Below are 27,678 nucleotides of genomic sequence, written 5' to 3'. Positions count from 1 at the left end.
GAAAATAAATTGTCCCCCCCCCCCCCCCCCTCTCAAAATCTAATGGTCCGTCCCTGAATAATTTATTTGATTGAAACAAGTCTATCCTGCGGCGCGATTGCCATATAAGTGAGTGTGAAAGTGGGCTAAATTGGTTGAAGTTATTTAACTGCATAGACTGAACCACTCGACGCATGCGTAACTCTTGCTAGATAATCAGCTGATCCCCATTGACTTGTGTGCAGTGGCAGGTTGACAGAGCAATGACTTAAAGAAAATCTTTACTAATTTGTTTCGTCACCCTAAAAGTCATTCCTTGATTCAAAGGTTGGCGTCAGTTTTGACAGCAAGATATGAAAGCGTGCGTGATACCATCCCGTGCTAAATGGATAATAGTTAAAGTAAGGGGCTGGTCATTATTTGTGGGGCTCGGGGGATTTTTTGTTGCGAAATCATTTCAAGAGGCACTAGCGTTTTTGTCATACTCCCTAGTAGCAGTTGCTACTCTCTCATTTGATAATATGTCACTTGTACACTTACTCCCCTCCAGTTGCCAAAAAAGAACATGTATATTTTCGCATCTCCCCTTCCCTCCCCTCCCCTCCCCTCCCTTTCCCACTCCTCTCCTCCCCTTCCCTCCCCTCCCCTCCAAACAAACGATCACTAACAATGCCTAGATGACCAGCAGTTTTCAAATATCGCAAAATAAGGAAAACGATTAAACGCGCGCGTCATGAAGAAGAAACATATGGCATAAAGAGATGTCTCCGAAACCTTTCTCATAAAAGTCAAATAATTACCATCAAACCAAGAAAGTGGTAATTAATGTAAAAATGTTTAAATTGATTTTACTTTAATCGCAAAACCAAAAAAAAAAACACGTTAACAAGAAAAGTCCGGTTAAAAATTAATGGTTGGGTTACCTGTGTTGTGGCTGATGCGCTTTCTTTTACAATTTACAGAACCTTTCTTACAAACATCAAGTCCCTATTAAAGCGAAAAAGTGGTCAATTAACTAAAATGACTTAAAAAAACATAATTATATTCGTTAAATTACATCTACGTAAAAATATATTTGAAACAAATAAGTTACGAATTATGGATTGGGTTACCTGTGTCTGCGGCCCAAATCCAAGATGGCGGTTCTTGTAGTCGATAATGGAGCATATGCTGCGAAGATAGGATTCAATAGCTCGGAAACTCCAAGGTAAAACACGATAAAACACATATCAGACCGACCTTATACTATACATTTTAGAATTAAGTGGGAATATATTATTTTGGTCATAACAGAACATGGCAATTTTAAGCTTTTTCGATGCTGACTTTTGACAAGATTTTGACCTGAATTTCACCTGTATTGAAATCGCATTAAAGCTTAAGTCATTTTAACAAAAAAAGGCATATACAAAGAAAGTACTTAACTTTACTGGAGTTTCTGATGATGAGCCCTTCTTAAAACTGTTCCAAGGAGAAAAAACTGGTTTGTATAAATGTATGGTGTGACGGTCAAGGCACGAGCAGAGCTCGAAAGAGCCAATGAAAAGGTGGCAAAAATCGTGGCAAAAATCGTGGTGTATAAAAATTGAATAAAGCTCTTCAAATGAACAAAGGAAGAAAAGGCAGAAGGAAACTAAATATGGGAATTATAGATGAGAGATTTCAACAATTTATTATTCAATTTTTGAGGGAATATATAATATGAATTTCGAGCGCAAAATATACTGCTTCAATCTATTATGTAAATGCGCCTCCCTTGTTTGTTTGTATACATTTTATTATGGTTTCTTTTTATTGGTATATTTATGAATGAGGAAAACGTGTACAGTAAGTAAATAGTACAACATCCATACTGTAACAATCAAATAGCTTCCCATTGTCCTCATGCAAATTATCCAATCCCAACACTTGTAAACTACTACAGTTACTGTAAAATATAGTGCAGTAAAGCTATGAATTTGCAGTAACGTTTCCCATTTCATCGCCTTCATCAGCAAATTCTAACTATTATAGTTTGCTTACATTTTCCATTTTTTCATATTTTTTCTCTCATTTTTTCATGCACAGAGTGATTCCCAATTCCATATTTAAAGCCAAGAGTGAGAGACGAAGAGCTTTCATTGGAGACCAAATAGAAGAATGCAAGGATTTTTCTGGTTTATTTTATCTGCTTCCATTCAATAAAGGCTACCTTGTCAACTGGGATATTGAGAAACAGATATGGGATCACATGTTTGGAAAAGAGGGCTTGCAGGTATGGAGATTACACAAAATTTTTCTAGGCATGAAAATAATTTAAATTTTATTCATAGTTTGAAACATTCTCTATAAAGTCAGAGTATGGCTAAATCACAAATCAAACCCTGAAACATGCAACCTCTGATCAAAGTCTGGGCATAGCTTCGAACTCACAGATCAAACCCTGAAACAACCTCTGGGCTAACTAAAGTCAGGGCATGGCTAACTCCTAGAAAAAAACCCTGAAACAACCTCTGGGCTGATCTAAGTCAGGGCACGGCTAGTCTCACAGATCAAACCCTGAAACAACCTTGAGAAGGATCAAAGTCAGAGCACGGCTAACTAATTCACAGTTAATTGAATTAGAATATAGTTGGTTACGTTTCGCAGAGTGAGGAGAAATGGTGAACCTGTATAGAAACCCCTGAATGAAGGAAGAGAGCTAATAAAACTCTACTCATGATCACTTGCAATAGCATATAAAGTTCATGTACATGACTGAGAGTGTGAAGTATGTACTGAAAGTTATGGACTAAGTTTTTTTCCACTGCAAACTTTCCCATTAATCTTCTTTTTTTTAAACAGGTGAACTTTCAAGAAACAACTTTACTTATAACAGAGCCACAGTTCAACCTCCCTTCTATAAAGGTTCAGTACATTTTATAATTCTGTTCTACATGTATGTTATCTTTACATTTCAATACTAACTACCCACACACAATTATTCTTTAACTTTATTTCACTTGCTACAAAATACAATATTATTTTGCATTTTAAGAGTATCTTTAGCAAAGATGAAGGTATTATGATGATACATGTACAGTAGTATGGTATTTCAATATTTTTTAAATGTTTGTTGTCAACAGGAAGCAATGGATGAAATAATATTTGAAGATTATAACTTCCACGCTCTTTCCAGGTCTTCAGGTAATGGACTCATGTCATATAATTTTTTATGGCACAAAAATTATGATATCTAACGAACCCATCACAGCTCTACTGTTTATCCAATTTATTACTACTTTTCATAGTGTTTACTCTCTAAAATTTTGAACGCCAACAAAAAAAGTTTTTTTTCTTTTCTTTTTTTTAGCTCCACAGCTCAGTGCATACAAGAGCCATCAAGAGGAAACACAAAAGCACTTGGTCTGTTTAGTCATAGATGCAGGATTTTCCTTCACACATATCGTCCCAGTATTTAATGGCAAGATTATCAAAAAAGCTGTCAGAAGGTAATACTTATGAGTAAAATAATATAGTTATATACATATCAAGTTATTACCACTCTTTTCACTGCTACGGGCTGATCAAGACAACAGTCGCAAGAGGGAAATAGGGCAATACACTGCCGCCAATCAGACAATAATATAAAGGTACTGACCAATTTATTTGATTGACGTAATATTTCAAAGCTGACACTGAGGACTGGATGGGATTTCAAGTCTGCGCAATTAGTTCCAGTCCGAGGCACAGCCATAATTAACAAAACCATCTAAAATTGTTTTAGGATAAATGTAGGAGGCAAGCTGTTAACCAATCACCTTAAAGAAATCATTTCCTATCGGTAAGTAATCTCAGTAATTAATCATTTACAGTGGTGTACTTTAAGTTAATAGCTGACATCTGTCAATAATTGACATTTTGGCTGACTGTTAGCCAATGATTCGCCGACACTTGACCAGCACTTTCCTTGGTATTCCATTGGCCGGGTTAGGCTTCACAAATTTGCAACGTCCCCTGTGATTGGTTAGGTTTAGGGGCGGGGTTGGGGAATGATCATTGCTTTCTATTGTTCTACACATGTGTGCCCTCCAATAGGATCACATCTTGCAAATTCGTGAAGGACGACCCATTCCATTTTTTATATCTCTGATAATAGTTGGCTATTCTAATGACAGCTACCCATTTTTTTCTTATTTACTTTAGGCAGCTTCATGTTTTGGATGAGACCTATGTCATAAATCAGGTAATTATTTTGAAGATAGTTAAATAAATCATATTACCAATTATCTAATATGTTTTAAAAAATAAATGGAACAAACTCCTTGAATTTATTTACCTTACTTAATTCATTTCTTTGTTTTGGATGTAGTGTCCTTAATATGTAAATAATTATTTACTTCTTTTTTCTTCTTTTTCTTTTGTTAATTGTATGCGGTTGTTTTAACTTTGTATGTATGCAGTTACAGAATATTATTTGTGAAATAAAAATTGTTTAAAAAATGTTATTAAAAAGACTTTAAAAAGACTCGTAAAAAAATATCTGAGTAATATGAATGTCTGTTGAGTACCTAAATGTACGGTAATTGTCTCAGTCTGTGAGTAATAATTAATAATTATCCCACAACACTTGCATGACAGTTCAATTGTACATTCTATTTTGCTGATGTATGTTTTTTATCTGTTGTAGTTAAAAGAAGACACCTGTTATGTCACAAATCAGTTTTATAAGGATATGGATATTTGCAGGTGACATTGAACACTTTAATATGAAATTTATATTATACAGCCCTTTAATAAATAACCATTGAATCGTACATATATTGATTACCTCCTGGTTAGCTCGGTTGGGCACCAGTCTGCCGCGCGGGAGGTCACGGGTCATGCTGTTTTTGTTTGAAAAAGTTAGACCTTTGCCATGGCTCACTGATGGCAATGTAAAATGGTGTTCCTGTCTCACTCAGAGATGATAAACATAGAGGGCCACAACTTAGTTTACCAGACAAGTTGATAACTGTCATGTCATCCTCTCTAAATAAAAACAATATCATCACAATCATCATCATCGTAATATTATTGTTATTATTGATGTTATTATTTCTATTATTATTATAATAATATAATGATAAATAGAGGATGTTACATGGGCACACGGAGATACGAAATTTATCTTTGAGTGTTGAAAAGATTTCTCACGAGTGAGCGCAGCGAAAATTTTATTTCTTAATTGGACAGCATGGAGTCCTATTACATATACTATTGTTATTTGCAGATTAAAGGGTCAAGAGAATACCATTGTCAGAGATTATGTTTTACCTGATTATAGTCAGATCAAAAGGGGATACATCAAGGTAAGATGTTTTAGACTTTTTCTTGAGAATTCAAAGTCAGATCATGTACTTGATGACCAGTGGACCCTTGTCGATAAATAATAAAAAAATATTTTTTATGTATACACGGTATGCATTAAAGCTAGAAGCTTGTGGGGCCATGTATCCTCCATACACACTCCTTACTACATTAGAATATTCTATATACACAACTCTCAACTTGCATGTTGATTTTTATGGAGGGGGAAAACTGGAGAACCTGGAGAAAACCCTCGTAGCATAGGAGAGAAAAACACATCAAACAAACTCAATTCACATGTTGCGACCGCAGGGCTCAAACCAGCGACCTGTTAGACTCAAAGCGGTAAAAGACGATGCGTTAGCCGTGAACACCACCCATGCTACCCTGATAAAACATCAGCCAACTATTGATGATCAGTCAACACTTCACCAACACTTTAACCTTCCCACTGTCTTAGCTGGCTGGGCAGTGTACTATTATGTGGGAGGTTGTGGCTGGTATGACCAGGTAAAATGGCATTCCCATCTCATTCAGAGAAGTTAAACATATCTAGAGTGGGCCAATGTACCCCCCCCCCCCCCCCCTAGAATTTTACCTGGTAAAATTGTATATTAATTATTTTGATATTTTTGTTAATTAGCCTTTGGATGAAATGTGGGATTCTTCAAAGAAGAAAGATAATGAACAGGTACTCTATATAATGGAATAACATAACAAATTTTATTCACAGAACCTTTTCCACAAGCCACTATACATGTATTTATCCTACATCAAGTATAATTTTTAATTGATTTCTTATGGTTTGAAATTCGATTTCAGATTCTCAGGATGAATAATGAACGTTTTTCAGTACCTGAGATTTTGTTTCATCCATCTGATATTGGTAAGGCAATTCATCATATTACCAGTACAACCCTGCTCGCTCATTCTGATAAAACCTTTGGAAAAAGTCACATGATAGGGGCTGGGCAGCTTGACGTGAGGGAGCGGAAAAAACATGTCCAGTGCTGTATTTATCAATTTTAGCAGGATTCACATGTATAAGCCTTTTTACAACTCTGTGCTGGGTCCATGTGCATCTTGACCTTGAGCCTAATATTTTTCCATCCAGCCCTCCCACTCAGTCAATAGGTACATACAGTATTGCTTTACATTGATAAGCCTAGTATATTTTGACCTCCTCATGTCTTTTGCAAGCAGTTGATGCTATTAACCAATCCTTTCATTGCTATGAGCTGGTCGAGACAACAGTCCTAACAGGGAAATTGGGCAATACACTTCCATCAATCAAATAATTTGGTCAGTACCTTTATATTCTCTAATTGGCGGCAGTGTATTGCCCTATTTCCCTGTTGCAACACTGTTGTCTTGATCAGCTTGTAGCAGTGAAAAGAGTGGTAAAAAAAGTGCATCATATAATGAACCCCTTAATTAATAATGCCATGCTTTCTATAATAAGACCATGTGCCATTCCCAAAGATTATTTTTTTGTTTACTGATACATAAACTAACCTTTGATGATGATTTTACCAACAGGAATACAAGAAATGGGTATTGCAGAAGCAGTTATCCATTCCATGAGTGCCATTCCTTTAGGTAAGATGATAGCAGTGACATAAAAGAATCTCCTTCTTGGAGATTTGTTCTGACTTCCACAATCCAAGAGAAGCAGGACTTGTCAACAGGGAGGATAACATAGCAGCTGTGTTTTCATAGTTAACTGGCCTAGTGCTTTCTTTCTTTCCCTCCCTCAACATCGATTTGTCCATGGTTTAGAAGTGACACATCAATTTCTTTTCTTCCAGATATGCAACCACATTTCTACATGAACATTCTGCTGACCGGAGGCTGTAGTCTTTTCCCAGGCTTTAAAGAAAGAGTGTAAGTGAACAATCGTACTTTTTTCTGGTTCCATTTTTTTTTTTTTTTTAATTACTATTTCTGTTCTTGATGTCAAAATTTAATTCAAAAATTGCACAGATTCCAAGATGTCCGTTCTCTTGCTCCTTGTGATTTTGATGTGGCTGTCTACCAACCAATCAAGTAAGTTTACAAACTCTATCCTCCATTTAATAGATTATTATTTTTTCTCCCATGGGGAAGTCAGGGAGGGACAAACATGCATAAGAGTTTTTCTCTGTGTTCTCCATTTTTTCTTCCTCCATAAAAATTAACATGAGTTCACTTGAGTTGAGAGTTGTACATTTAGAGAATTGAATGTTGTAGTGAGTTTGAATAAGATTGAGCCATATTGGAAACCAGTTCTGCATACTCTACATTATGCACCTAATTCAAAAAATGTTGTCATTGCCAAAGGCGATATGCAATAGGAGATAGGCGAAAAGCGATAGGAGATAGGTCATTTCAAGATCCAAGAATAGCTGGAACGACTTGTGTTTCTGCTTCTTATTCTCGTCAAGAATATGGACCTTAGTGTTGAGACTGATTCAATGTTGTTTGTATTCAACAAAACGGCATTTCCATGTCAGAATGACCTACCCTATCGCCTTTAACGATGACGTTTTTCGAATTAGGTGTATTTTACTAGAACGGATTGTAGTAGCAGTACCATATTTTCCTTTATCACATACCACAAAGTATACAGCCAATCAGAGCACATTATGTATAAGTGTAACAATTCTACGTGATGTGCAATATTTTCTCATTACCTTGGAATATTCAAAGTTATGAAATGATTTGTCTTTATCGTAGCCCTGTAACCTATGGATGGGATGGAGGTATTGCCTTGTCCAAAACAGAAACATTTACCAAAAAGATGTGTGTTACAAAAGCTGAATATGAAGAACATGGCAAAAATATATGTAAAGAACGGTTCGATTCCTAGTGTTTTTATTGACAAATGTATGATGTGCCATTTGTAAAGACATTTATTAAATGGAAGAGGCATTTTTGAGGAAGTGAAGAGTTTGCAGATAAGCTGATGCTAGTCAATCATGTAGATTATAAAGGCAAAAGCAACAAAATCCACACTGTGTCAGGAAAGACAGTTGAAAACAGGCAGGCAAAGGGGAAGGTGACGAGAGGAGAGTCAAGAGAAAACAAGGCAAATGGAAGATAATATGAAACAAGAGGAGAGGAGAGAGAAAAATGGGAGAGGAAAGTGTATGAGAGGAAAAATGGAAAGGAATCCATGAAGAAAGATACTGGAACTAGAAAGGAATGAATAGGATTCTAATAATGTAAAATACAATATGTACAAATAAATGTAGTTCATTCTTTATCCAAAACAAACCATTTCATTAAAAACATTGATTCATTAATACTGGTATTACCTAATCTTCATATCACTTTCAGTGCTTTTCAACTTTTTCACTATCAAATCTTCTATTTATTTTTACAATTTTAATTTTCCCTTATTTACAACCTCCTAGACTCTTAAGTAAGCATATTTTTAGGCCTCCACGAATCAAGAAATTACTCAGTTGACCAGATCATTGGATCATTGGATCATTGAACATTAGACAATATGCTGTTGCCCGAGAAGCCAAATAAGTACTATAAAAGGCAAATTTGGAAAATATAATTTAAAAAATTCAAATTCTGAAAGATTTTTTCTCCATTTGCTTCTATGAGCTATAGAAATCATATCTGTCCACAAGTTTGTGGTACAAACGGAAATTCTCTTACACACATGTCCTTAGGGGGTACCCCTTAGGGATATCATGCAAGCAAAGCATTACTTAGGATGTCTGAGTAGGAGATAAACTTCCATCTAACATCATTATATCTGACATCTCATTTCTACACGGAAGGAGATGGAAATTCTGTTTTTCCCATCAGCTCACTTGCCTTTGGCCTTGTCTCTTGAGGTCTAAAAAATACAATTATTTATAATGAGCAATAATTATATATGATTGCCTCACAGTTAATTCTTTCTCTTTTAAAAAAGAAAAAAAGGGTCTATTCAAAAAAAAGGGAGTCTATTCAAAAAAAAAAAGGGAGTCTATTCAAAGATGTCAGCCTTCACTTTTCACTTGGGTCGGACGTTTCATGCAAAAAATTGAAATAAAAACTGCTCATAGTGAGTGGAAGCACTTGAGCCAGAAAAAGGAAACCTTCAGTTTCTGACACTTCTGACTGATAATGACCCTGTTTTCCTTTCATTTGAGCTGCTTCCAACTTTGATTCTGATTATGTCACTAGTGAAAACTAGCCTTTAGAGCTCAGAGGATGAAGACAAAAAATATGTCTTATTACAGGAATCCACATGAAGCCTGAGTAAAAATGGGTATTGCTGGTTTGCGATCATTCAAAAGAGAATAAAATAACAAAAGGACATGGCAGCCATGTTGGATGATAAAACGAGAGAGACAAATGATGATTTTTTCCCGAATTCATCGAACACCACAGCTGTGAAAACCATCAATTATCAGTTACCTAAAACAATATTCAAGAAATTCTTTGGCAATTTCTGAACAGCTATCAGGTGGGTAGACCTCACCCCGGAGGATTCTCATCCCTGCAGCTTCTTTTGTGATATCACCATCACAGAGTAGAGGAGGTTGGCCGACCAACATTTCAACAACAGTACAACCTATACTCCTGTGGTAAAAACAGACATCTATAATGGGATAATTGTGGTAGAAATTATTGCTTATCAGGGCCAGGGAGGGGGAGTTCAGAACAGTCAAGACAGAACATTTTGGCATGGCAGTAGCAGTAGTGCACTGTCCCAAACCTCTGGAGTCTCAAGTTTATTTTCTGGTTTTTCTCCAGGTTCTTCAGTTTGCCTCCCTCTGCAAAACTCCAATTCGATCTGTGAGTTAGCCCATGTGCCCTGACTTTGATCAGTCCAGAGGTTCTTTCAGGATTTAATCTATACATGTGAGTTACTCATGCCCTGACTTCATGGATCAGCCCAGAGGTTGTTTCAGGGTTTTATCTGCGAGTTAGGGCAATGCCCTAACATGGATCAGTCCAGAGGTCGTTTCAGGATTCGATCTGTGAGTTAGCCATGCCCTCACTTAGATCAGCCCAGAGGTTGATTTAGGGTTCGACCTGTGAGTTAGCGGTGCCCTGACTTTGATCAGCCCAGAAGTTCGTTTCTGGGTTCAGTCTGTGAGTTAGCCGTGCCCTCACTTAGATCTGCCCAGAGGTTGATTTAGGGTTCGACCTGTGAGTTAGTAGTGCCCTGACTTTGATCAGTCAGGAAGTTCATTTCCGGGTTTGATCTGTGAGAGTTAGCTGTTCCCTGACTTCGATCAGCCTAGAGGTTGTTTCAGGGTACCAATAATATTTGAAGTTTTTGAAAGACAAAAAAAGCAAACCTTACCAGACATCGGTTTTTCTACCACATTTTTCACCTCTCAAATATTCTGGGCTTTGCCAGTAAATCGATGCAAAATTGTCTTTACAAGTCGTGGTGGCTGTCACCAAAGCCTGTCAAAATAATCAGTAGAAATTGCGAAAATATGTTCAGCCTTATGCGTATGAGTAACACATGAAATAATTTGGATTAAAACTTACGATGCAGAAGGGTCGCAAACGTCACTGCGAAAGTGCCTCGCGCGTGCGTTCTGATTGGATGAAGTGCGCGCACTAGCTGGGATCGGTTCGGACGAATCAGTTGTCAAATACATACCGTGAAATTGGCCAGAAAAGCCCTCGAATCATTGGAGAGACCCAACAAACTCTACTCACCTCTGATAACGACCCCAGAAATCAAACCCGACACCCCATTGGTGCACTATCCAAACAACATATATGGCTACGACAACGGTAATATAGGACACCATTACTGTACGAAAACTTCGAATTTGCAGTATGGCTTCCCACTTTAAAAACACATCCACATGAAACACTTGTTTCTGATTGGTTGATTGGTCGTTTTTTTTTTGTTTTTTTTTTCAAATTTGCAATATTTAAAGGAAATACCACCTTAGTTCTCGAAGAATTAATGAAAAATGCCAGTTGTATTTTGATAAAAGTGGCTTAAAAGCACTCGTGCTCTAAATGCGCATCGTATTTTTCTTTAATTCTCCGAAAACGAAGGTGGTATTTCCTATACATATACGAAAACTGATATAGCTGCAAAAGCACCAGTTGAAATCATTCAAGTCAGGTCTAGTGAGTGTATGGCCTAAATAAGATACTTACATCCATTTTCTTAGAAATCCCAAAATCAGCTATCTTGATGATATTACTGTCATCTATCAAGATATTTCTTGCTGTACGAAAAAAGTATATCAATATTAATATCCATTACTAACTAAAAGACCCTATTACTTTGCATTGGGTGTAAAAGATTTAAACTCGGATCTTTATAAGACTGACCTTTGATGTCTTTATGAATGACTCCATTTTCATGGAGATATTTCACTCCTTGTATGATCTGCCAAGTGAAAAGTCGCGCGTTTGGTTCATCGAAGTGTCCCTCAGGTCGACGCTGTAACTCCGAGTAAAGTGAGCCCTGAAGCAGCATGGTATCAAAATAGGTGAGACTTGAACAAGAACATGTTAAACGTAGTGTGGTTTCGGGGGGGAACGGAAGGAAGGAAGGAAGGAAGGAAGGAAGGAAGAAAAGAACGGACGGACGGACGGACGGACAAAGAAGGGGGGATTTAATAAAACTAACAAAAGATGGAAGAACAAATAAAACAAGGCAAGAAGAGGAGAAATCAAAGAAGCAAAGAAGAATCAGTTAAATAGTAAAGACCAAAAACACACGTCACTGTCGCGCAACTCTACTAATTTCGTGTGAGTATACGACCCCTGCAACGTTACTGCAATGACGTGTAATAGTTTTTTTAGATTGTAATTTGATGTAATTACAGAGACAGCACCTTCTCCTCAGTTATATTTTAAGAATGAGTGCCGGGCCGAAGCTTGAACCATGACCTCCCGCACAATAGACCCACCCTCTTACCAATTGAGCTAACCTGTGGTTAAATCTTACCTTTGGAAAATATTCCATGATCATAGCCAAATCGTTTTCGTGCTCCTCCGTCGATAAGTAACTGATAACAAACTCGTGTTTGAGGGTCCTCAAGATCCTGATTTCTTTTTTAAGAGCTTCTGCGCACTAAAAGGGACAACGAAAGAATGGCATTACAGAGGAAAATATATAAAATTATGAAGCTCGTTGTTCTGTTATGTCGTTTTGAAGAAATAGAAAACACGCGCGCGAGCACGAAAGAAGAGTTACAAGAAGCAAGGCACGTAGCGGAGTGCAACACTTTCTCAACACTCGAGTGTTCTGACAATCCCCAAGTGCTTTATAACTTCACACAGTACATCAAGTAAGTTTATTATTATTTTTCTTTTTATTAAATACAAATTAGAGCAGCTAATTACGTTGGATGGGGAAATAGTGAGGAAATAGAAAGTGCGCGCGCGTGCTGTGTGCTCTCATAAAGCACGCGCCCCCAACCAATCAGAGCGCGACATGTGTAACAGTTATTATATATACGCCATGAAGTAAAAGTACTGTCGAACAAACATGTTTATTATTAGAGAGTTTTAGATTGACTTTTTTTCTCCCCGCAAACGGCAAACGTGATTACGTTTTCATAGTTTTCCTGTATTTTACTTTACCTTTTACAAACCTTCTCACCAAGCGCAAATGTTCTTTTGTTTTTCTACTACTTGGACTTTTTTGCGATTCTTTTTCAGTAATTTAAAAGGATTTTTTACTGGTCAACTGACGTTTCACGTTTGCCGTGAACGTAAATCTAAAAATCTCTATTTAAAGCAAGAGTACAGACGCGCAGGATACGGTAGATATTTATTCATACAAAAGTGTCATTCTTGCCTTCTGGACGTGGTCGTCATTGTCTCCAAGATTCACAATCTTGCAAGCAACTTTTTCTCCAGTGTTCTCGTTTTCGTAAAGGAAAACCTAGCAAAATGTCAAAAAAATAGTGTCATATCTTAGATGAATTTATTGACAACAGAGACTTGCCATTGGTCCTTTGCCTATCAGCCATTCTTATTTTCTGGGTGACATAATTTTCAAAAATGAGAATAAAGGTGCAGACACACAGTGTAACATTGCACACAACAAGACTGTTGCAGCGTGTCTATACCTCTGAAACTTGTTGCACGCAACATTGCTTGCAACAAATCTGAAATTGAATCGCGCTCTACTTTTGCAACATTTGCGCAACGAATTTCATCGTGTGAACATTCAAATTGAAATTTCCAGCTAATCATCTTGTACCAAATGTATATCCGCTGACCAAATTTCCTAGCATAGCAGGCTGACACAAGCGATGTTGCATGATTTTGTTGCAACGTGTGTCACCCCGATTCAAATTTCTTTTGTGCAATGTTGCGTGCAATGTTGCATCGTGTGACCGCACCTTGAGATGCATGATTACCTTTGCAAATCCTCCGCTTCCAATTATGTTGCGGCGTTTGTACGTCGAGAGCACGTGACAGGATTTTTGGCGGGAAAGGTTTACAGGTACCGACCGGCTTCTCAACAGATGTCCTTCTGACGAAGTCGAAGGCTGTTTCCGTTCCATGGCTGTATCATTAAAATTATCATTGTTATTAGTATAGTTAAAAGCGGGGACAAAGCTACCCGGACTCGAAACAGCTTGAGCAGGATCAAACGGGATGAAACCTTCACCAGAAGGCAGTTGCGAAGGTGAAGGAGTGGCTGATGAAGAACCACTTGAGCTTTGTGAATCGTACGCAACGCTCTTGCTCTCCGATGCCGAACTTTCTAAAGTGTTTTTAGAAACAGTCTTTGGTAAAACGGAAGACGTGCCAAGCGCAGATGGATGTTGGGACTCAGGAACGCTCGTTGGGCTGCCTAGAGGAGGTCTATTTTCCTGTGAAGTGGCAAGAGAAGTCGACATATCCTGACTTGGTTCACTCGAAGAGGGCCTGTAAGAGGGGTAGCCAGTCTGCCCTTGTCTAGTGTCCACTGGGGCCACTGCTTGCCTTTCCTGTCGAGATTCTTTTAGTCTTACATCTCCTAGTCTTCGATTCCTGGATTCATAAACTAAAAGAAAAAAGTAGCTCTCTCATATAATGCATAATGCTGATTCTTTTAGTCTTACATCGCCTACATTATGTCTTCGGTTCCTGGATTCAAAAACTAAAAGAAAAAAGTAGCTCTCTCATATAATGCATAATGCTGATTCTTTTAGTCTTACATCGCCTACATTATGTCTTCGGTTCCTGGATTCAAAAACTAAAAGAAAAAAGTAGCTCTCTCATATAATGCATAATGCTGATTCTTTTAGTCTTACATCGCCTACATTATGTCTTCGGTTCCTGGATTCAAAAACTAAAAGAAAAAAGTAGCTCTCTCATATAATGCATAATGCTGATTCTTTTAGTCTTACATCGCCTAGATTATGTCTTCGGTTCCTGGATTCAAAAACTAAAAGAAAAAAGTAGCTCTCTCATATAATGCATAATGCTGATTCTTTTAGTCTTACATCGCCTAGATTATGTCTTCGGTTCCTGGATTCAAAAACTAAAAGAAAACAATAGCTCTCAGATAATGCATAATGCTGATTGAAACTCAATATAAAAAAACATAAGAAGAGGCTTACTGATATATCTGTAATAAAATGCAGAGAACACAGTGGGTTCAGTTTCCCAACCTTTTCAAGATTCTGCTCTTTTGGTAATCAAGGGTTACTTAAAGGTAAAGTAAATTTTCCTCTCAGTTCTGAGGTCTCAGGTTCGATTCCTAGACTTGGCATAACATGTGAGCAGACATTGTTAGGTCTCTCGTTGGGATCGAAGGTTTTCTGGGATTTCCTTTCCTTCAAAATAACACTCATTACTACGCGGACACGTTAACCGGGGCAAATTGAATAAAACTGACCAATCAGATAACAGTAAACTGGACAGAGATTGAACTGATAACAGCATTAGCCAATCAGATTATCACGTTCTCACGCTCTTATAATATCGATGCGCTATCTGATTGGCTGGTTAAATATATTGAACTAAATGTCGCAATATGATTGGTTAATATATAAGTTTATCAAAGTGGTCCTGGTTGGAGTATGCACACAGTAACTGAATTGTTACAAAGAAAGTGTGCAAGGGATTCTGGAAGTAGTAGTACATGATGTCATAATGCAAAAGACCTATAAACAGCAAAGCAAAAATACCTTTGACCATATTGTCTGTTCTTTTAGTCCAGACCGGAGGGTTTTGAGCAAACCGGATACATAAATCATGTAATATCTTGAACAAATCTGGATGTTGCTGCAAGAAGAAAAAACTAGACTTAAAAAATATAATATACACTCGATTGCAAAATCATTGTCTGGTTCAAAACACAGAACACAGAACATACTCTTTTACTCCGACGAAGGACTAGCGTCTGAAACGTCAGTAAGTTTTTCCATTTTTTCACGGTGTATGATTTACCCTTTTATCATTACTGTTCCCAATGATTGTTGGGTGGGGTATTGTTGAGAGTGCTCACCTCTCACCAATGTGACCCGGGTTCGAGTCCCACTGAGCTTGGTGTTGTATGTGAGTAGAGTTGCTTGTTGGTTCTCTCCTGTGCTTCGAGGGTTTTCCGGGTTCTCCGGCTTTCTTCCCTCTGTAAAAATCAACTCCTAAATTTTAACTGGAATCCAGTTGAAGAAGAGCCACTCTGTGGAATCCACTGTTAATCCCATTATTTTTATTATTTTTATTATTATTATTATTATTATTTTGAAATTGAGTCAGTATATTGATTAAAAGAAGGTGATCTGTAGGTCTATGTCTCAATCACAAAGTAATTTATATTTAATGCCATTCTCCCATAGTTGACATTGATTATATTAAGCTAAAACTTTGCCTTCTACTAATATTGAGGTATTCATTTCATTTCAATTGTTCACTTTGACACACCTAGTCAATTTACATTACAATGTGCAAACATCAAACGAGCGTTTGCATGTCTCATTTGGTAAAACCAGCCGGAATGTGTCAGTTTAATGTACAGAATCTGTGCATAAAGTATGCAAATACATTAAATGTGGTCACACTTTTGCACGTTGCACTATAAGGGTGGTAGGGTCAAATGACCTGTGAGTGCAGTTAAGTTGTTAATTATACAGCTTCTCATTAATCCCATATAGGTAACTCTCCAATTATTTTCTTAATTGGACCTAGGTCTTGTTGATATGGGATTAATTAGGCAGCTATATAATTAATAGGTAATGGGATTTCATGCTCCCCAATCAAGAAATAATTAGACTCGAAAAATTCCTCCGACTGCCAAATTGGACTTGACCTATGTCTCGGCCTACCTCTCTGTCCCAGTTATCAAGGTATGGGGTGGAAATCTTCCCACGGCCATTCACATAGGGGACATTCTTGTCAAGTATCATATTTGCTGTTGGTTTGACGTAGATAATAGGCGCTGAGAGTGGGTAGTCTTCCATTAACATTACGCGAAGGGGAATGTGGTAGGTGAATCCTAACAGTCAAAACAAAAAAGAAAATGAGATCTAGATATTAAGTTACTTAGAACCTGCATTTTATCTTGTTTAGTATAAAGCCATTAAGAGCAAAAAGTGCTAGCACATGCAGAATCATCATTGCCGCAAAGTTAAGGCTTTATTGGATGTCAATCACGTGGCATGGGTGGCATTTCGCTTGCCTCTCACTCCTTTGGTCCGGGTTTGAGCCCCAGTTCAGACAACTGCATCATATAATGTGAGTTGAGTTCATTTGACGTGTTGTTCTATCACCTGCAATACGTTTTTTTTCAGGTTCTCTGGTTTCCTCTCTCCATAAAAATTGACATGTGAGTTGAGCGTTGTATGTTGTAAATATAGATTGTAGTGGAGGTGCATGTGGAGGGAACCTCACAAAATAGCCCTAGATCTGGGGAGAATGGTTTTAAAATATGTTTACTAATCAAGGCATTTTCATGACATTCAATGGGCAGCATAACCCTTGAAAACTTTGGGCTCAACAACATCATAAAAAGCTTTGATTGACATATCCACCAAAATTATTATTTTGTCTCTGGGGGAGACAGAGGATTGGGTAGCATCCCGGGGGGGGGGGGGGGTACTCCCATATATGGACTATACGGGGATGATCCGCTGAACAGGGTATGGTTTTTCAAGCTTCTTGTCATAAACAGGGATATGCAATTTCACTCAAGTTCCAAGTTCTTCCTGAGTTTCCTGTCGTATTCAGGGTTTCTACTTTTGTATTGACCGAAACTGGTTATTATGGTCATCAAAAAATTTTCGTATTGACCGAAACTGGTTATTATTATCGTAAAAAAATGATACGCGAGATGAGATGATAATTGAAACGGGAACTCAGTGCAATTAATGGTATCTTTTGTCATGAACAGGGTCTACAAATTTGGGTTTTTTTGTCATAAACAGGTACCCCTTTCAGAATCCCAGCGGAACACCCCTATACCCAAATGTTGGCGGAGTACCCCCCCGGGGTAGCATCTCATCCAGGGAGAGTATAGTGATTTTTGTGGTGGCTTTACATCATGTGTCAACAAAGAAATGTCACCCTCTAATTAAAGTAATAATGACACATTACAATTCACAAATCCAATAAAGCGATATTAACAATGTTAATTACCTTTGTACACTACTGAAATAGTGCCTTCAAGATTGATCATATCATACAATTCCCCCTCAACAACTGCAAAACAAAGCCATGGTTTACAAATAAAGGCCACATATAATTACAATATAGTCTGGAATTTATTAAGAGAACCCCTGTATCCCTCTTCCCCCGGGGAGGGGGGGGGGGTGTACTCCCATATATGGACTATACGGGGATGATCCACTGAACAGGGTATGGTTTTTCAAGCTTCTTGTCATAAACAGGATATGCAATTTCACTCAAGTCCCAAGTTCTTCCTGAGTTTCCTGTCGTATTCAGGGTTTCTACTTTCGTATTGACCGAAACTGGTTATTATGGTCGTCAAAAAATATGCGAGATGACATGATAATTGAAGCAGGAACTCAGTACAATAAATTATATCTTTTGTCATAAACAGGGTCTACAAATTTGAGTTTTTTTTGTCATAAACAGGATACCCCTTTCAGAATCCCAGCAGAACACCCCTACCCAAATTCTGGCGGAGTACCCCCCCCCCCCCCCCGGGCTCTTCCCCCAACAGCACCCCTACCCTATGCTGTTTGGTACATAAAAAAATACAATACTACTTACCACACTCTCTTTTAAAAGCTGAAAGGTTTTTGAACTCATTCAAAGTAGTACTTAAATGTGCTGAACAATCATAAGGTTTCATGTACTATGAAAAATCAAAAAAGAAACATCGTGAATCCAAAATCGTACATAGGAACAGTGATAGGAACGATAGGAATGGAATTGCTAAGGAAGCCATTGGTCCGTGTAACACTCCACAGAGCTTTTCAATTTAGTTGGTGTGAATTGGACATATGAAATTTGCCTGATTTTTGAATTTTCATTTTTTATGATCATGTCAAAATTCGAATATTATCTCATCAATGTCAATTTTCAATTTTCGAATTCAAAAATTAAAAATTAAAATAAATATTTGAAATGACTTTTCGAAATTTTGATTTTGTACTCTGAAAACGAACTTTGGAAAAATATCCTGTAGACAGGGGGAGGTGAAGATTAGGCGGACTGAGGGTAGGTGGGTCCACTTCCGCTTTCATCATCGTACAAATTGGTCGAAAATTCTTCCATGGTTTTCTCTCAAGGTTTACATGTTGTTATAACACCCTCCTTGGTGCCTCCCCTCCCTATATGGTTTTTTTATTATTGTCGTTGTTAGTGGACCCACCTACCCTCAGTCCGCCTAATCTTCACCTCCCCCTGTCTACAGGATATTTTTCCAAAGTTCGTTTTCAGAGTACAAAATCAAAATTTCGAAAAGTCATTTCAAATATTTATTTTAATTTTTAATTTTTGAATTCGAAAATTGAAAATTGACATTGATGAGATAATATTCGAATTTTGACATGATCATAAAAAAGCTCTTTGTGGAGTGTTACACGGACCGCCATTGACGTGATAATTGAATTAAGAATATCATGACACCATTACCGCTGAAACCGAAAGTAAAAAATGATTTGAGAAGATTGAGATTTTGTCATATCAGGCTTGACGTAAATAAGCTTTTAGGCTTAATATATGACGGTCTGAAAAGCTGTCAAATTGTCCTAAACTTCCAAATACACAAATCTACATCTACATTTATTTAAGTCCATCAAAGGGGGTACCCATCACAGATAGACTGTAAATCCACAATTATATACTGTGCTAAGATACCGTATTAAAGTAGTTTAGTGAGCGCCTAAGATGCAATGTAATCAGTCATTACCTTAGGAAAGCGTTTCTTGATGAAACCTGGATCACAAATCGAAGCCAAATCGAACGACATAGTTTTATAATTTCCGTTTATTTTCAGCTACAGTCCCGTAAATACTATATCGCCGTCCAAGCCCCTTCTCCTATTTTTATGGCACAGGGCATCCAAGTGTAAAAAAATCAGGTGAAAAAGACACTTTCTTGTTCCACATACTACGTCAAGACTCTGCCAAAAATAAATGATTGATCAGTTTTTATCGGGGAGGGGTGTAACGGTGGGGGGGTAGGGGAGGTCATTGTCATTAGGCTCAAGGGGGCGTGGGGAAAGGCAGGGCACTAGTAAAACTTAGAGTCACAGATCATTAAACACAAAAGCAAAAGAGTGTCCATTTCATTAATGATTTCTTGTATGGGTTGTCAATCCTACTGCTCCACCCCCTAGTCACCCTGATAAAAATGCCTTAAATGCAAACTGCCTTTTTCAAAGCTCTCTAGAGTCAGAATGGTGTGGTGGTAAAATTGCTCACCTCTCATCTCTGATGTCCAGGGTTCATATCCCAGTCACCCCATGTGAGTAGAGTTGTTTGGTTCTCTTTCTGGCTCTGAGGGTTTTTCCTCCCTCCTTTCAAATCAACCCTAATTTAAACTGGTTTGAGCTGCCATCCAGGGTCATACATGGACTGTATAGCATCTGCCAGAGGCACCTTCACATGCTTCCACCCCCCTTTGAGATTCATACTTGACCATGTTTTTAATTAATTTTTTTCTGGTCATCAGTTGATACCAGTTTAATAAAGTTGTCACTATTTCAAACACAAGCAATCAAAACCATGTTCTTCTGCTATCCTTTTACTGTACACACTTTACATTACTGATTAGGAGTATATATCATATTAGAATGAATGAATAAATAAATTTATGAATTAATAGCTAAAAATCACATTTAATATCTGTATAGAATTGGTAGGGCAAATGGAACATGACTGTGACAAAGTTATGGATGAACTTGCTGTGGTGTAACCATGGCAATGTTTTCATGAATTCTGATTGGTTCAGCAGCAATTATGCACTGCGGATATCAAAAATCAGTAGGTGTTGTGTTTAATAAGAATCTATTTCTCTGCAGTTGTGTCAAAGAAAGTACTAAAAGTTTGCTATTTTCTGGACCACAGCTGTTTATCTTATATACGTTGTTTTTATAATCCCATTACTAATACACAATGACAGCCTGGCTTCCTTTGGTTCACGTCATGCCATACAGAAATAGTGGCAGACTGTCAGTACACTGATTGTATTTTATATCTTGTCCTACTTAAGATCATTCAAACAATTTTAATCAGGTTTGATTGGAGGAATTCTATGTATTTTCATCATCACTTTTCTTGTCAAAGTCAGATTGTGTAGCTAAGCTAAGGTCATCAAAATTCTGGAAATTTAAAAAGGACAAAAATGAGTGAGCATTATTTGTACCTTTGAAAAAAAGCAACAGATTAAAAACTATTTAAAAAATTGACATTTCATATAGGAGGGCGGCAAAAAAGTTATCCTGGTCCCATAGGTTTCTCATAGTTTTTATTTTCTCCGTAAAATGGAGAGAAAAACAAAACTACGAGAAACCTCTGGGACCAGGGTACAAAAATTAGTTAACTTGCTTTAACTTCTTAGATCTAAGGCTTGATTGCTGCACTAAACATCACATATGAGTAGAGTTCATTAGGTCTCTCCCTGAATTTGAGGGTTTTTCAGACTCTGGGTTATTTCAGAATCTATTAATGATTATTACTTATAATTAATCTTATAGTACACTCAACAAAATTACTCGACTCTGATTGGTCGAGAGGAGTACAATTATAGCGTTAATTGTACTCCGTAGGAGTACCGAATTAAGTCGCTATGGCAACACGGCCAAAACAATGTCAAAACAATTATTTTCTATCATTTTGTACTTAAAAAGCATAAATAAAATTTCAAAGCCGTAAGAACTAATCTTTTTTATGCATTTCAGTTGCGCGATGGACTGGAAATCGGCCGCCAAATAGACAAAGATGAACGGCATCGCTTCAGCATTTTTTACTGAAATTTTGTTGAGTGAACTATAAACAAAAAATCGCACGATCTTCTCGTACAATTTGGAATTAATAGACACTCGTAATGTTTTGAAAGTTCTTGTAATTGCACGAGCCTTTAGGCATGTCTATTAATTTCCAAATTGTACTCGAGATTGTGCGATTTCCTATACTAATTATACCTCTAATTCTTGCATAACCATATCCATAAAATCTGTAGAATTTTCTTTGTACTGTACTCCTAATTTAATTGCTTCTCTGAATACCTGAAGAATGAAATAAAAAGCCTTCACTCAATGTGCAATAAGACTTTTTCTTTTATAATTGCTGACTTTCTCAAAGCCGAGGTGTTTGTCCCATAGACATTAAGAGTCCAGTCATCAATGTTTCGTACATATATTAGATCCTTTGCCTTTATATAAACGCACTCTTGATAATGACATTGGTGAGTGTCAAAATGTCAACAAAACTTTAAGTCATCATAAATTTTGTTCAAAAAAGGTTGAAAAAAAAAATTTGAATATTACTGAAATTTAAGGGTGATGTGATTTTCTTGAAAGAGTAAGGCCTAGGGCAAACCTCGAACTTTCCATGCACCAAACTTAATTACATCAAAGAATGCCGCCTCATTATCACCTGATATCCATTGTTTTTAAAGTGTATATGACACGAAAACATTCCATCATTTAAAATGTATAGTTTGTTAGTAATAATAAATATATCGTAACAAAATTTGTTTCAAAAGCTTATTTCTTGAGATATTTGCGAAAGTTAATCCCAATTTGTGACGTCATTTTGTTGACACGTACTCTAGATTCAGTAGTAATGTACTAAATGTAAATTGTAATTCATATAAATTAATAACAAAAGACATATTTTAGTCAGCTTCATTTGATAGCTTACGTAGTACTCTTCCAATGTTGGGAAATTGAAAAGTGTACTACTTGAAATTAAGATTCTATATTCAAACATATTTCATGTATTTGCAACTAAATCTGGAGACTTGTAAACAAAATGACATCACAACTCGTGCTAAAATTTTTTGAATTTCTAGAGAAATACGTTTTTGGAACAAATTTAACCGTGATATTCTTATTAATGCCAATAAACTACATATTCTTAACATTAAAATTTTTTCGTGTCATATACACTTTAATGAGTTCGGTGCATGGAAAGTTCAACATTTGCCTTAGGCCTAAGGTTTTTATTAAAAATAATTCTGGCCCTTAGTATGGTGAATCGATTTTCAAGTAATTTAGCTGTGATATATTTGTGTAGTAGAAACAATTAAAGAGAGAAAAAGTTAGTAGATTCCATGTGCTTACTTTGACAACATTCGTTCCATCGGATGCAGAAACAAAGTAGAATGGTAAGCCATATTTTTTAGGGAAATTGAAAGCTTTCTGAGTTACTTTGTAATCAACTGTATAATTTTAAAAAAGGGAAACATTAAGGAAAACAAACAGAAAAATAATAATTGGTATTTATCATATCAAAATTAAACAAGGTAAAAATGACAGGATAAGACCTTTCTTACATTTGCAAGCTTGCAGCCATTGTTTAGTCAATCAAAAATAGAAGGAAAAACAATAACATAAATAATTGTTTTCAATTGGTTAATTGTTATTTTAATTGCCAACCAAAAATCTATTGGATAATCCGCCAAAGCATTAAAACCTGTTATTAAAACAATACATAGATTTATAGCTTTATCAATCTCAGTTTTGTGTACACCTACTGTTAGCCTTTCCGGGGTTGAGGGGAAAACTGAGTGGAGTTGGCAATGAAGTGCATTTTGGGACTCTTTTTGCAGACAAAATACAGTAGCTGAGGCCGTATATTGGAAATATGTCCCCTAAAACAGCCCCAAAATGCACGGCAATGTCAACTCTACCCATAGTTTTTCCTGAACGTCATATTGGCTAACAGTTATATTTTTGATCACTAATATTAATAGTCCAATTTAAAAAGGATACCATCTATCTTATTAGCTACTACGATGCAGGGTATGGAATCTCTATATTGCCGCAGTTCCTTGTACCAGTTGGCTAAATTCTTGTAAGTTATTTTCCTTGTTATATCGAATACCTGGAGTGAAACAAAATAAAAACAAGTTTACATGTATGTTACGTGTATATACTGACAGTATGTCACTGATTCTGATAGGTAAGATATGTAAAATGACATGGCACACAGAATAATAATCTTTGGTAAATACTGTTGATAATCAATGTACATTATTTGTTTGGGTCAGATTTCCCATTTTAGACCACGCATCTTTCTCTTGAGAATAAGATTCTTTGTTTGAGTTGTATTCAATCATATCCATTTGTCTTATGCACAACTCTTAAACAAAGAAATAATTCTCTAGAAAATGACACATGGAGAAAATGGCAAAACAAGCTATACTATGTCTATTGATGATATCCAATATAGTAATCAGAGATAATTGCCTAGGCAATATATGCAGTCACATCAGGGTTTTGACTTATAGCCAATGTGCAAGAGCACGGATCTCTAGCACAAAGCATGATGGGAAACCAAGTAACATGAACCATAACATGGAAATCAATAGTATTTGTTTTTTATTCTTTATTTAAATACTTAAAATTGTCAGCTGAATTTTTAGAGGAGCTGAAAAAGCATAAGTACTTGGTTTACTATTATGCTTTGTGCTAGAGATCCGTGCTTGTGCACATTGGCTATTTTCATTAGTTTAAAGATAGTCAAATAAAGATATTGTGTTTGACTTACCAGTATGCAAGCATGAGCTTGATGATAGTAGGAGGGATGCATACTACTAAATCTTTCCTGTCCTGCAGTATCCCAGAAATCTATAAATCAAAACCAATAGTATTATATGAGAGCAAGTTAAGCATTTCACAGTATTTAAATTACAGTTAAGTATGTACTAGTAGGAAACAATCATATACTTAAAGCAATAAAAAATGGCTACTTCAAGATTTGTATTGTGATGTAAAATATATATTTATTCATAAACATTTTGAGAGCTTTAGAGCAATGCCTTGAAAAGTAATAGTAACTAAACCTTGCGTTTCTAAGCTTACTTTTCTCCTGTTCTACAGTTCCCAGCATGTTTACATGTATCAAAGTACAGAGACATATTAAGCAGCCATTTTATATGGCTTTAAGTAAATGATTACTACTTACCAACATTGACATCCTTATCATTTACTTTTGTCTTATACTGGAACAGTGTTAATGCGTATGTTGATAACTGTTGGGGTTTACTGAGATTGTGGTCAAGAAAATAAGATATTATAGACTGCATTATAATATAGTCATCACACTACACATTCTCAGGGTCTTCATAGAAGATTTAGATTTAAGATTAGTACACCTACAGTATTTAACCTAGAGTGCTTTTTTAACCTTATGAATACCTTTTTCAATCTTTTTTCACATTATTTGAAGCTATATAAATTACTATTCTAATGCAGAGAAAAAAATTATATTATCCATAACTAAACACCATCTGCTGCTTACTTAATAATTTTAACTTACTACTGAGTATCATACATTCATGGAAAAATTAAATAGCTTTGTCTGGAAGACTTTAATAAAAATATACGTTCAAATATAAGCTTATCTTGAACAAGATCTCATGCTTATGAAAAAAGACAATTCATAAGAAAGAAAATGCATTATATAAAAACAATAAAACGAATCAATATAAGACATTTATTCTTCGTATCCTTAATATTGGTTTATTAGATCTGATCTAATTTTTCCTCCTATTCCTATTCCTATTTGGCATATTTTCATTTGTTTTTCGCAAATCTTATAAACATTCACCAAATACCAATTAATGTTTAAACAAATCTACCAGCCTTATGCTAAAGCTTTGATACAAAAATAAAGAGTTACTTTATAAAGGATATCCTATGTATTATCATAATCCATTGCTGGAAGGCTAGATTAGTAATTAACCGTTCAAAAATACGTATTTTCAAGCTTGTAGTAGCAATATTTTGTTTTAAATTTTCATAACAGGTTGACTTGCGGGCGTTTTGCGCGATGAAAAACAAACCTCGCCCCTGAAAGACTAGATTAATGGTCGATAGGAATAAATAGGACTCTAAAATATCTTATTTTACGGGAAAAGGATACTATCCGTCCATAAGAAATCGTTCAACCAGCCTAAAAGAAACCATAAGAACGAAGATCAAAAATTAAGCCGGTTACCAACAGTCTCACAGCAAAATATACCCAACGAACAATAACACCAGAAAAAAAAAGCACCGTTACTTACTTAGACTTCCCTACAGCACTGTCTCCCAAGCAGATAATCTTAACAGGGCGGTCTTTGTCCTTTTTACTTGACGTTTCTTCGTCTAGATTTTCTCCCTCTTGGTCTTTAGCCGCCATTTTGAAAATCACTTCCTGAATATCCCAGAATGCATCCGGATCTTGAACCCAAGCGACTCGCTTGAACGTTGCTAGGGGCAACCCTGTAAACAAAATCTTTCCCGCAACTTTTTTAAATATTTCATTTGTATTGAAGAAATATAAAACAGCTTTTCGTGTTTTCATCTATCGACGACTTTCTATTTTCCTTTCTTATATCCTGTATTAGAATTTTGTTTTTCTCTAATCGATATGGTAAATCAAAAACTAAGCCCGGCACTGTCTGTAAACACGGAATTAGGATAAAATTTTTTACTGCTTCAGGGCGAAGACAGTCTTCGTATTGGCTTTGCCGAGGAAAGGCGATAACGTTAAACTCAACTATATTAAGCTGAGTAATCATGAGAAAATTTTCAAGTTTCAAAGTGCCAGGAAGAGGCTTGGGTCGTTCGTACAGATAGTAGATAAAATTATCAGTGGAACCGTCGGCACATTATACTATACATCAATCTGATTGGACAAGGATTTATTTATAGATGGACTCCAATATTAATTTCCCCTGGTTCATAGACAGACCGGATAGATTCACCTCAACGTGGTCAAAATAATAACATTAAATTTACTTTAGAACGGACATGGCTCCTTATGCCGCCTCCAAGTAGACACTTTAAATACGGTTATTGGAAATAGATCCATTGAGATATCTATACTCAGAAAGAAAACGCACAAAGATCAATATCTTCAGCTTCAGTTTTCCAAACACCATCCGACCCCCCACAACATATTAAAAAGCAGCTGTTGTGCTAGCCTGTGTTCAGCCTCTTCCCACCCCTCCCCCAACGGGGGAAAATGTAGGAGTCGGGTGTTTGGACTACTGTTGTGTGTGAACACAAGTGTGCACCTGGTTTTCAGACAGTTTCTGGGAAAGATCATTTAGTGAGGTTAGCACACGTTCACACGCTTCAAAAGGACGGCCGATTAATATGCAATTTGTCAAATGATTAGCATATTTTTGATTCGAATCGAGTACCTCTCTGTCCTACATGGTGATAACTCCCAGGGAACCCGCAACTGCGTGGTTAAATGTACGATACACTGATCGAAACTCTTGTGTTTTCATGTTTATTTCTCGTCAAATTTCCTTTTGATATAAATTTCGGGCATCTACATGGCGTAAATGGAATGAATTTAATGGAATCGACTGAAATTTTCCTTCCAAAATCATAAGTGTCCTTTTGCATGAGTGTTGTGATCTTCGCAAACCTCGCTACCTCGTACTCCTTCACACGCTTCAGAGGGACGTCTTCTGTCGATGTAATTCTAAATTAAGCTCACTTTCAGTTTGGTGTCCTCTTGAGTGTTGCGATCTTCGCAAAACACGCACTCCTACGCACACTTCAGAGGGACGCTGCTATTTGCAGAGAATTTTCTAAATCAGGCTATCTAAAGAAATCCTGTAAAAATATGAAGTTGAAAAATCACAAATATGAGTAAATAGTATTTGACTAGCTTAACAAACTTATTGATAACTTATTGATCGGCCATGAAAGTCGTGTAAAAAAGAGTCATGAAGGGCAGTTCCAATAGATTACAGGCGATATCCCCACCCTTAACTTTTGGGGTTTTATGAATAAGAATGATAAGTAACGTAAATGAAAGGTTTGATCGAGTTTTATATTCG

The 27,678-nt window shown here is 36.5% G+C and overlaps 3 protein-coding genes across 3 annotated transcripts; 1 reads left to right on the top strand and 2 right to left on the bottom strand.

The window, feature by feature from the left end:
* Positions 1-1,109: 1,109 nt before the first annotated feature.
* On the top strand, positions 1,110-8,570 carry LOC116308060 (actin-related protein 6). The gene is made up of 15 exons (XM_031718419.1): positions 1,110-1,186; positions 2,047-2,233; positions 2,803-2,865; positions 3,084-3,144; positions 3,311-3,449; positions 3,725-3,781; positions 4,144-4,183; positions 4,628-4,686; positions 5,210-5,288; positions 5,930-5,977; positions 6,109-6,172; positions 6,826-6,885; positions 7,095-7,170; positions 7,270-7,332; positions 8,002-8,570. Exons 1-15 carry the CDS (start codon positions 1,116-1,118, stop codon positions 8,132-8,134), a joined length of 1,200 nt encoding a protein of 399 aa, XP_031574279.1. The 5' UTR covers positions 1,110-1,115; the 3' UTR covers positions 8,135-8,570.
* Positions 8,515-19,782, bottom strand: LOC116308050 (uncharacterized). The gene is made up of 13 exons (XM_089031276.1): positions 19,577-19,782; positions 18,433-18,517; positions 17,836-17,898; positions 16,527-16,696; positions 15,390-15,486; positions 13,629-14,260; positions 13,061-13,147; positions 12,206-12,331; positions 11,584-11,719; positions 11,407-11,477; positions 10,583-10,689; positions 9,688-9,852; positions 8,515-9,121 (listed from the first exon to the last, which is right to left on the bottom strand). Exons 1-13 carry the CDS (start codon positions 19,634-19,636, stop codon positions 9,052-9,054), a joined length of 1,869 nt encoding a protein of 622 aa, XP_088887402.1. The 5' UTR covers positions 19,637-19,782; the 3' UTR covers positions 8,515-9,051.
* Positions 19,783-20,355: 573 nt separating this feature from the next.
* Positions 20,356-26,166, bottom strand: LOC116308194 (rab-like protein 2A). The gene is made up of 8 exons (XM_031718580.2): positions 25,903-26,166; positions 25,761-25,790; positions 24,801-24,880; positions 24,384-24,463; positions 23,606-23,717; positions 22,955-23,052; positions 21,812-21,895; positions 20,356-20,989 (listed from the first exon to the last, which is right to left on the bottom strand). The coding sequence occupies exons 1-8, from the start codon at positions 26,016-26,018 to the stop codon at positions 20,921-20,923; spliced, it is 669 nt and encodes a 222-aa protein (XP_031574440.1). The 5' UTR covers positions 26,019-26,166; the 3' UTR covers positions 20,356-20,920.
* Between the last annotated feature and the right edge of the window lie 1,512 nt (positions 26,167-27,678).

The sequence above is a fragment of the Actinia tenebrosa genome, unplaced genomic scaffold, assembly GCF_029948245.1.
Source record: "Actinia tenebrosa isolate PJP-AT-01 unplaced genomic scaffold, QUT_ActTen_1.0 PGA_scaffold16__25_contigs__length_10494907, whole genome shotgun sequence".
Taxonomy (NCBI): Eukaryota; Metazoa; Cnidaria; class Anthozoa; order Actiniaria; family Actiniidae; genus Actinia; species Actinia tenebrosa.
The sequence above is the reverse complement of the archived record's forward strand: the minus strand, read 5'-3'. Positions and strand labels throughout refer to the sequence as shown.

Coding starts and splice junctions, on each gene's coding strand:
- LOC116308060 (XM_031718419.1), top strand. CDS start 1,116: ATGGCGGTTCTTGTAGTCGATAATGGAGCATATGCTGCGAAGATAGGA. Junction 6,173..6,825: donor GTTTCATCCATCTGATATTG/GTAAGGCAATTC, acceptor TTTTACCAACAG/GAATACAAGAAATGGGTATT. Junction 6,886..7,094: donor CATGAGTGCCATTCCTTTAG/GTAAGATGATAG, acceptor CTTTTCTTCCAG/ATATGCAACCACATTTCTAC.
- LOC116308050 (XM_089031276.1), bottom strand. CDS start 19,636: ATGTCGTTCGATTTGGCTTCGATTTGTGATCCAGGTTTCATCAAGAAA. Junction 11,720..12,205: donor TCATGGAATATTTTCCAAAG/GTAAGATTTAAC, acceptor ATGCTGCTTCAG/GGCTCACTTTACTCGGAGTT. Junction 11,478..11,583: donor CATTCATAAAGACATCAAAG/GTCAGTCTTATA, acceptor TTTTTCGTACAG/CAAGAAATATCTTGATAGAT.
- LOC116308194 (XM_031718580.2), bottom strand. CDS start 26,018: ATGGCGGCTAAAGACCAAGAGGGAGAAAATCTAGACGAAGAAACGTCA. Junction 25,791..25,902: donor AGTGCTGTAGGGAAGTCTAA/GTAAGTAACGGT, acceptor GGTTTCTTTTAG/GCTGGTTGAACGATTTCTTA. Junction 24,464..24,800: donor TGATAAGGATGTCAATGTTG/GTAAGTAGTAAT, acceptor TTTGATTTATAG/ATTTCTGGGATACTGCAGGA.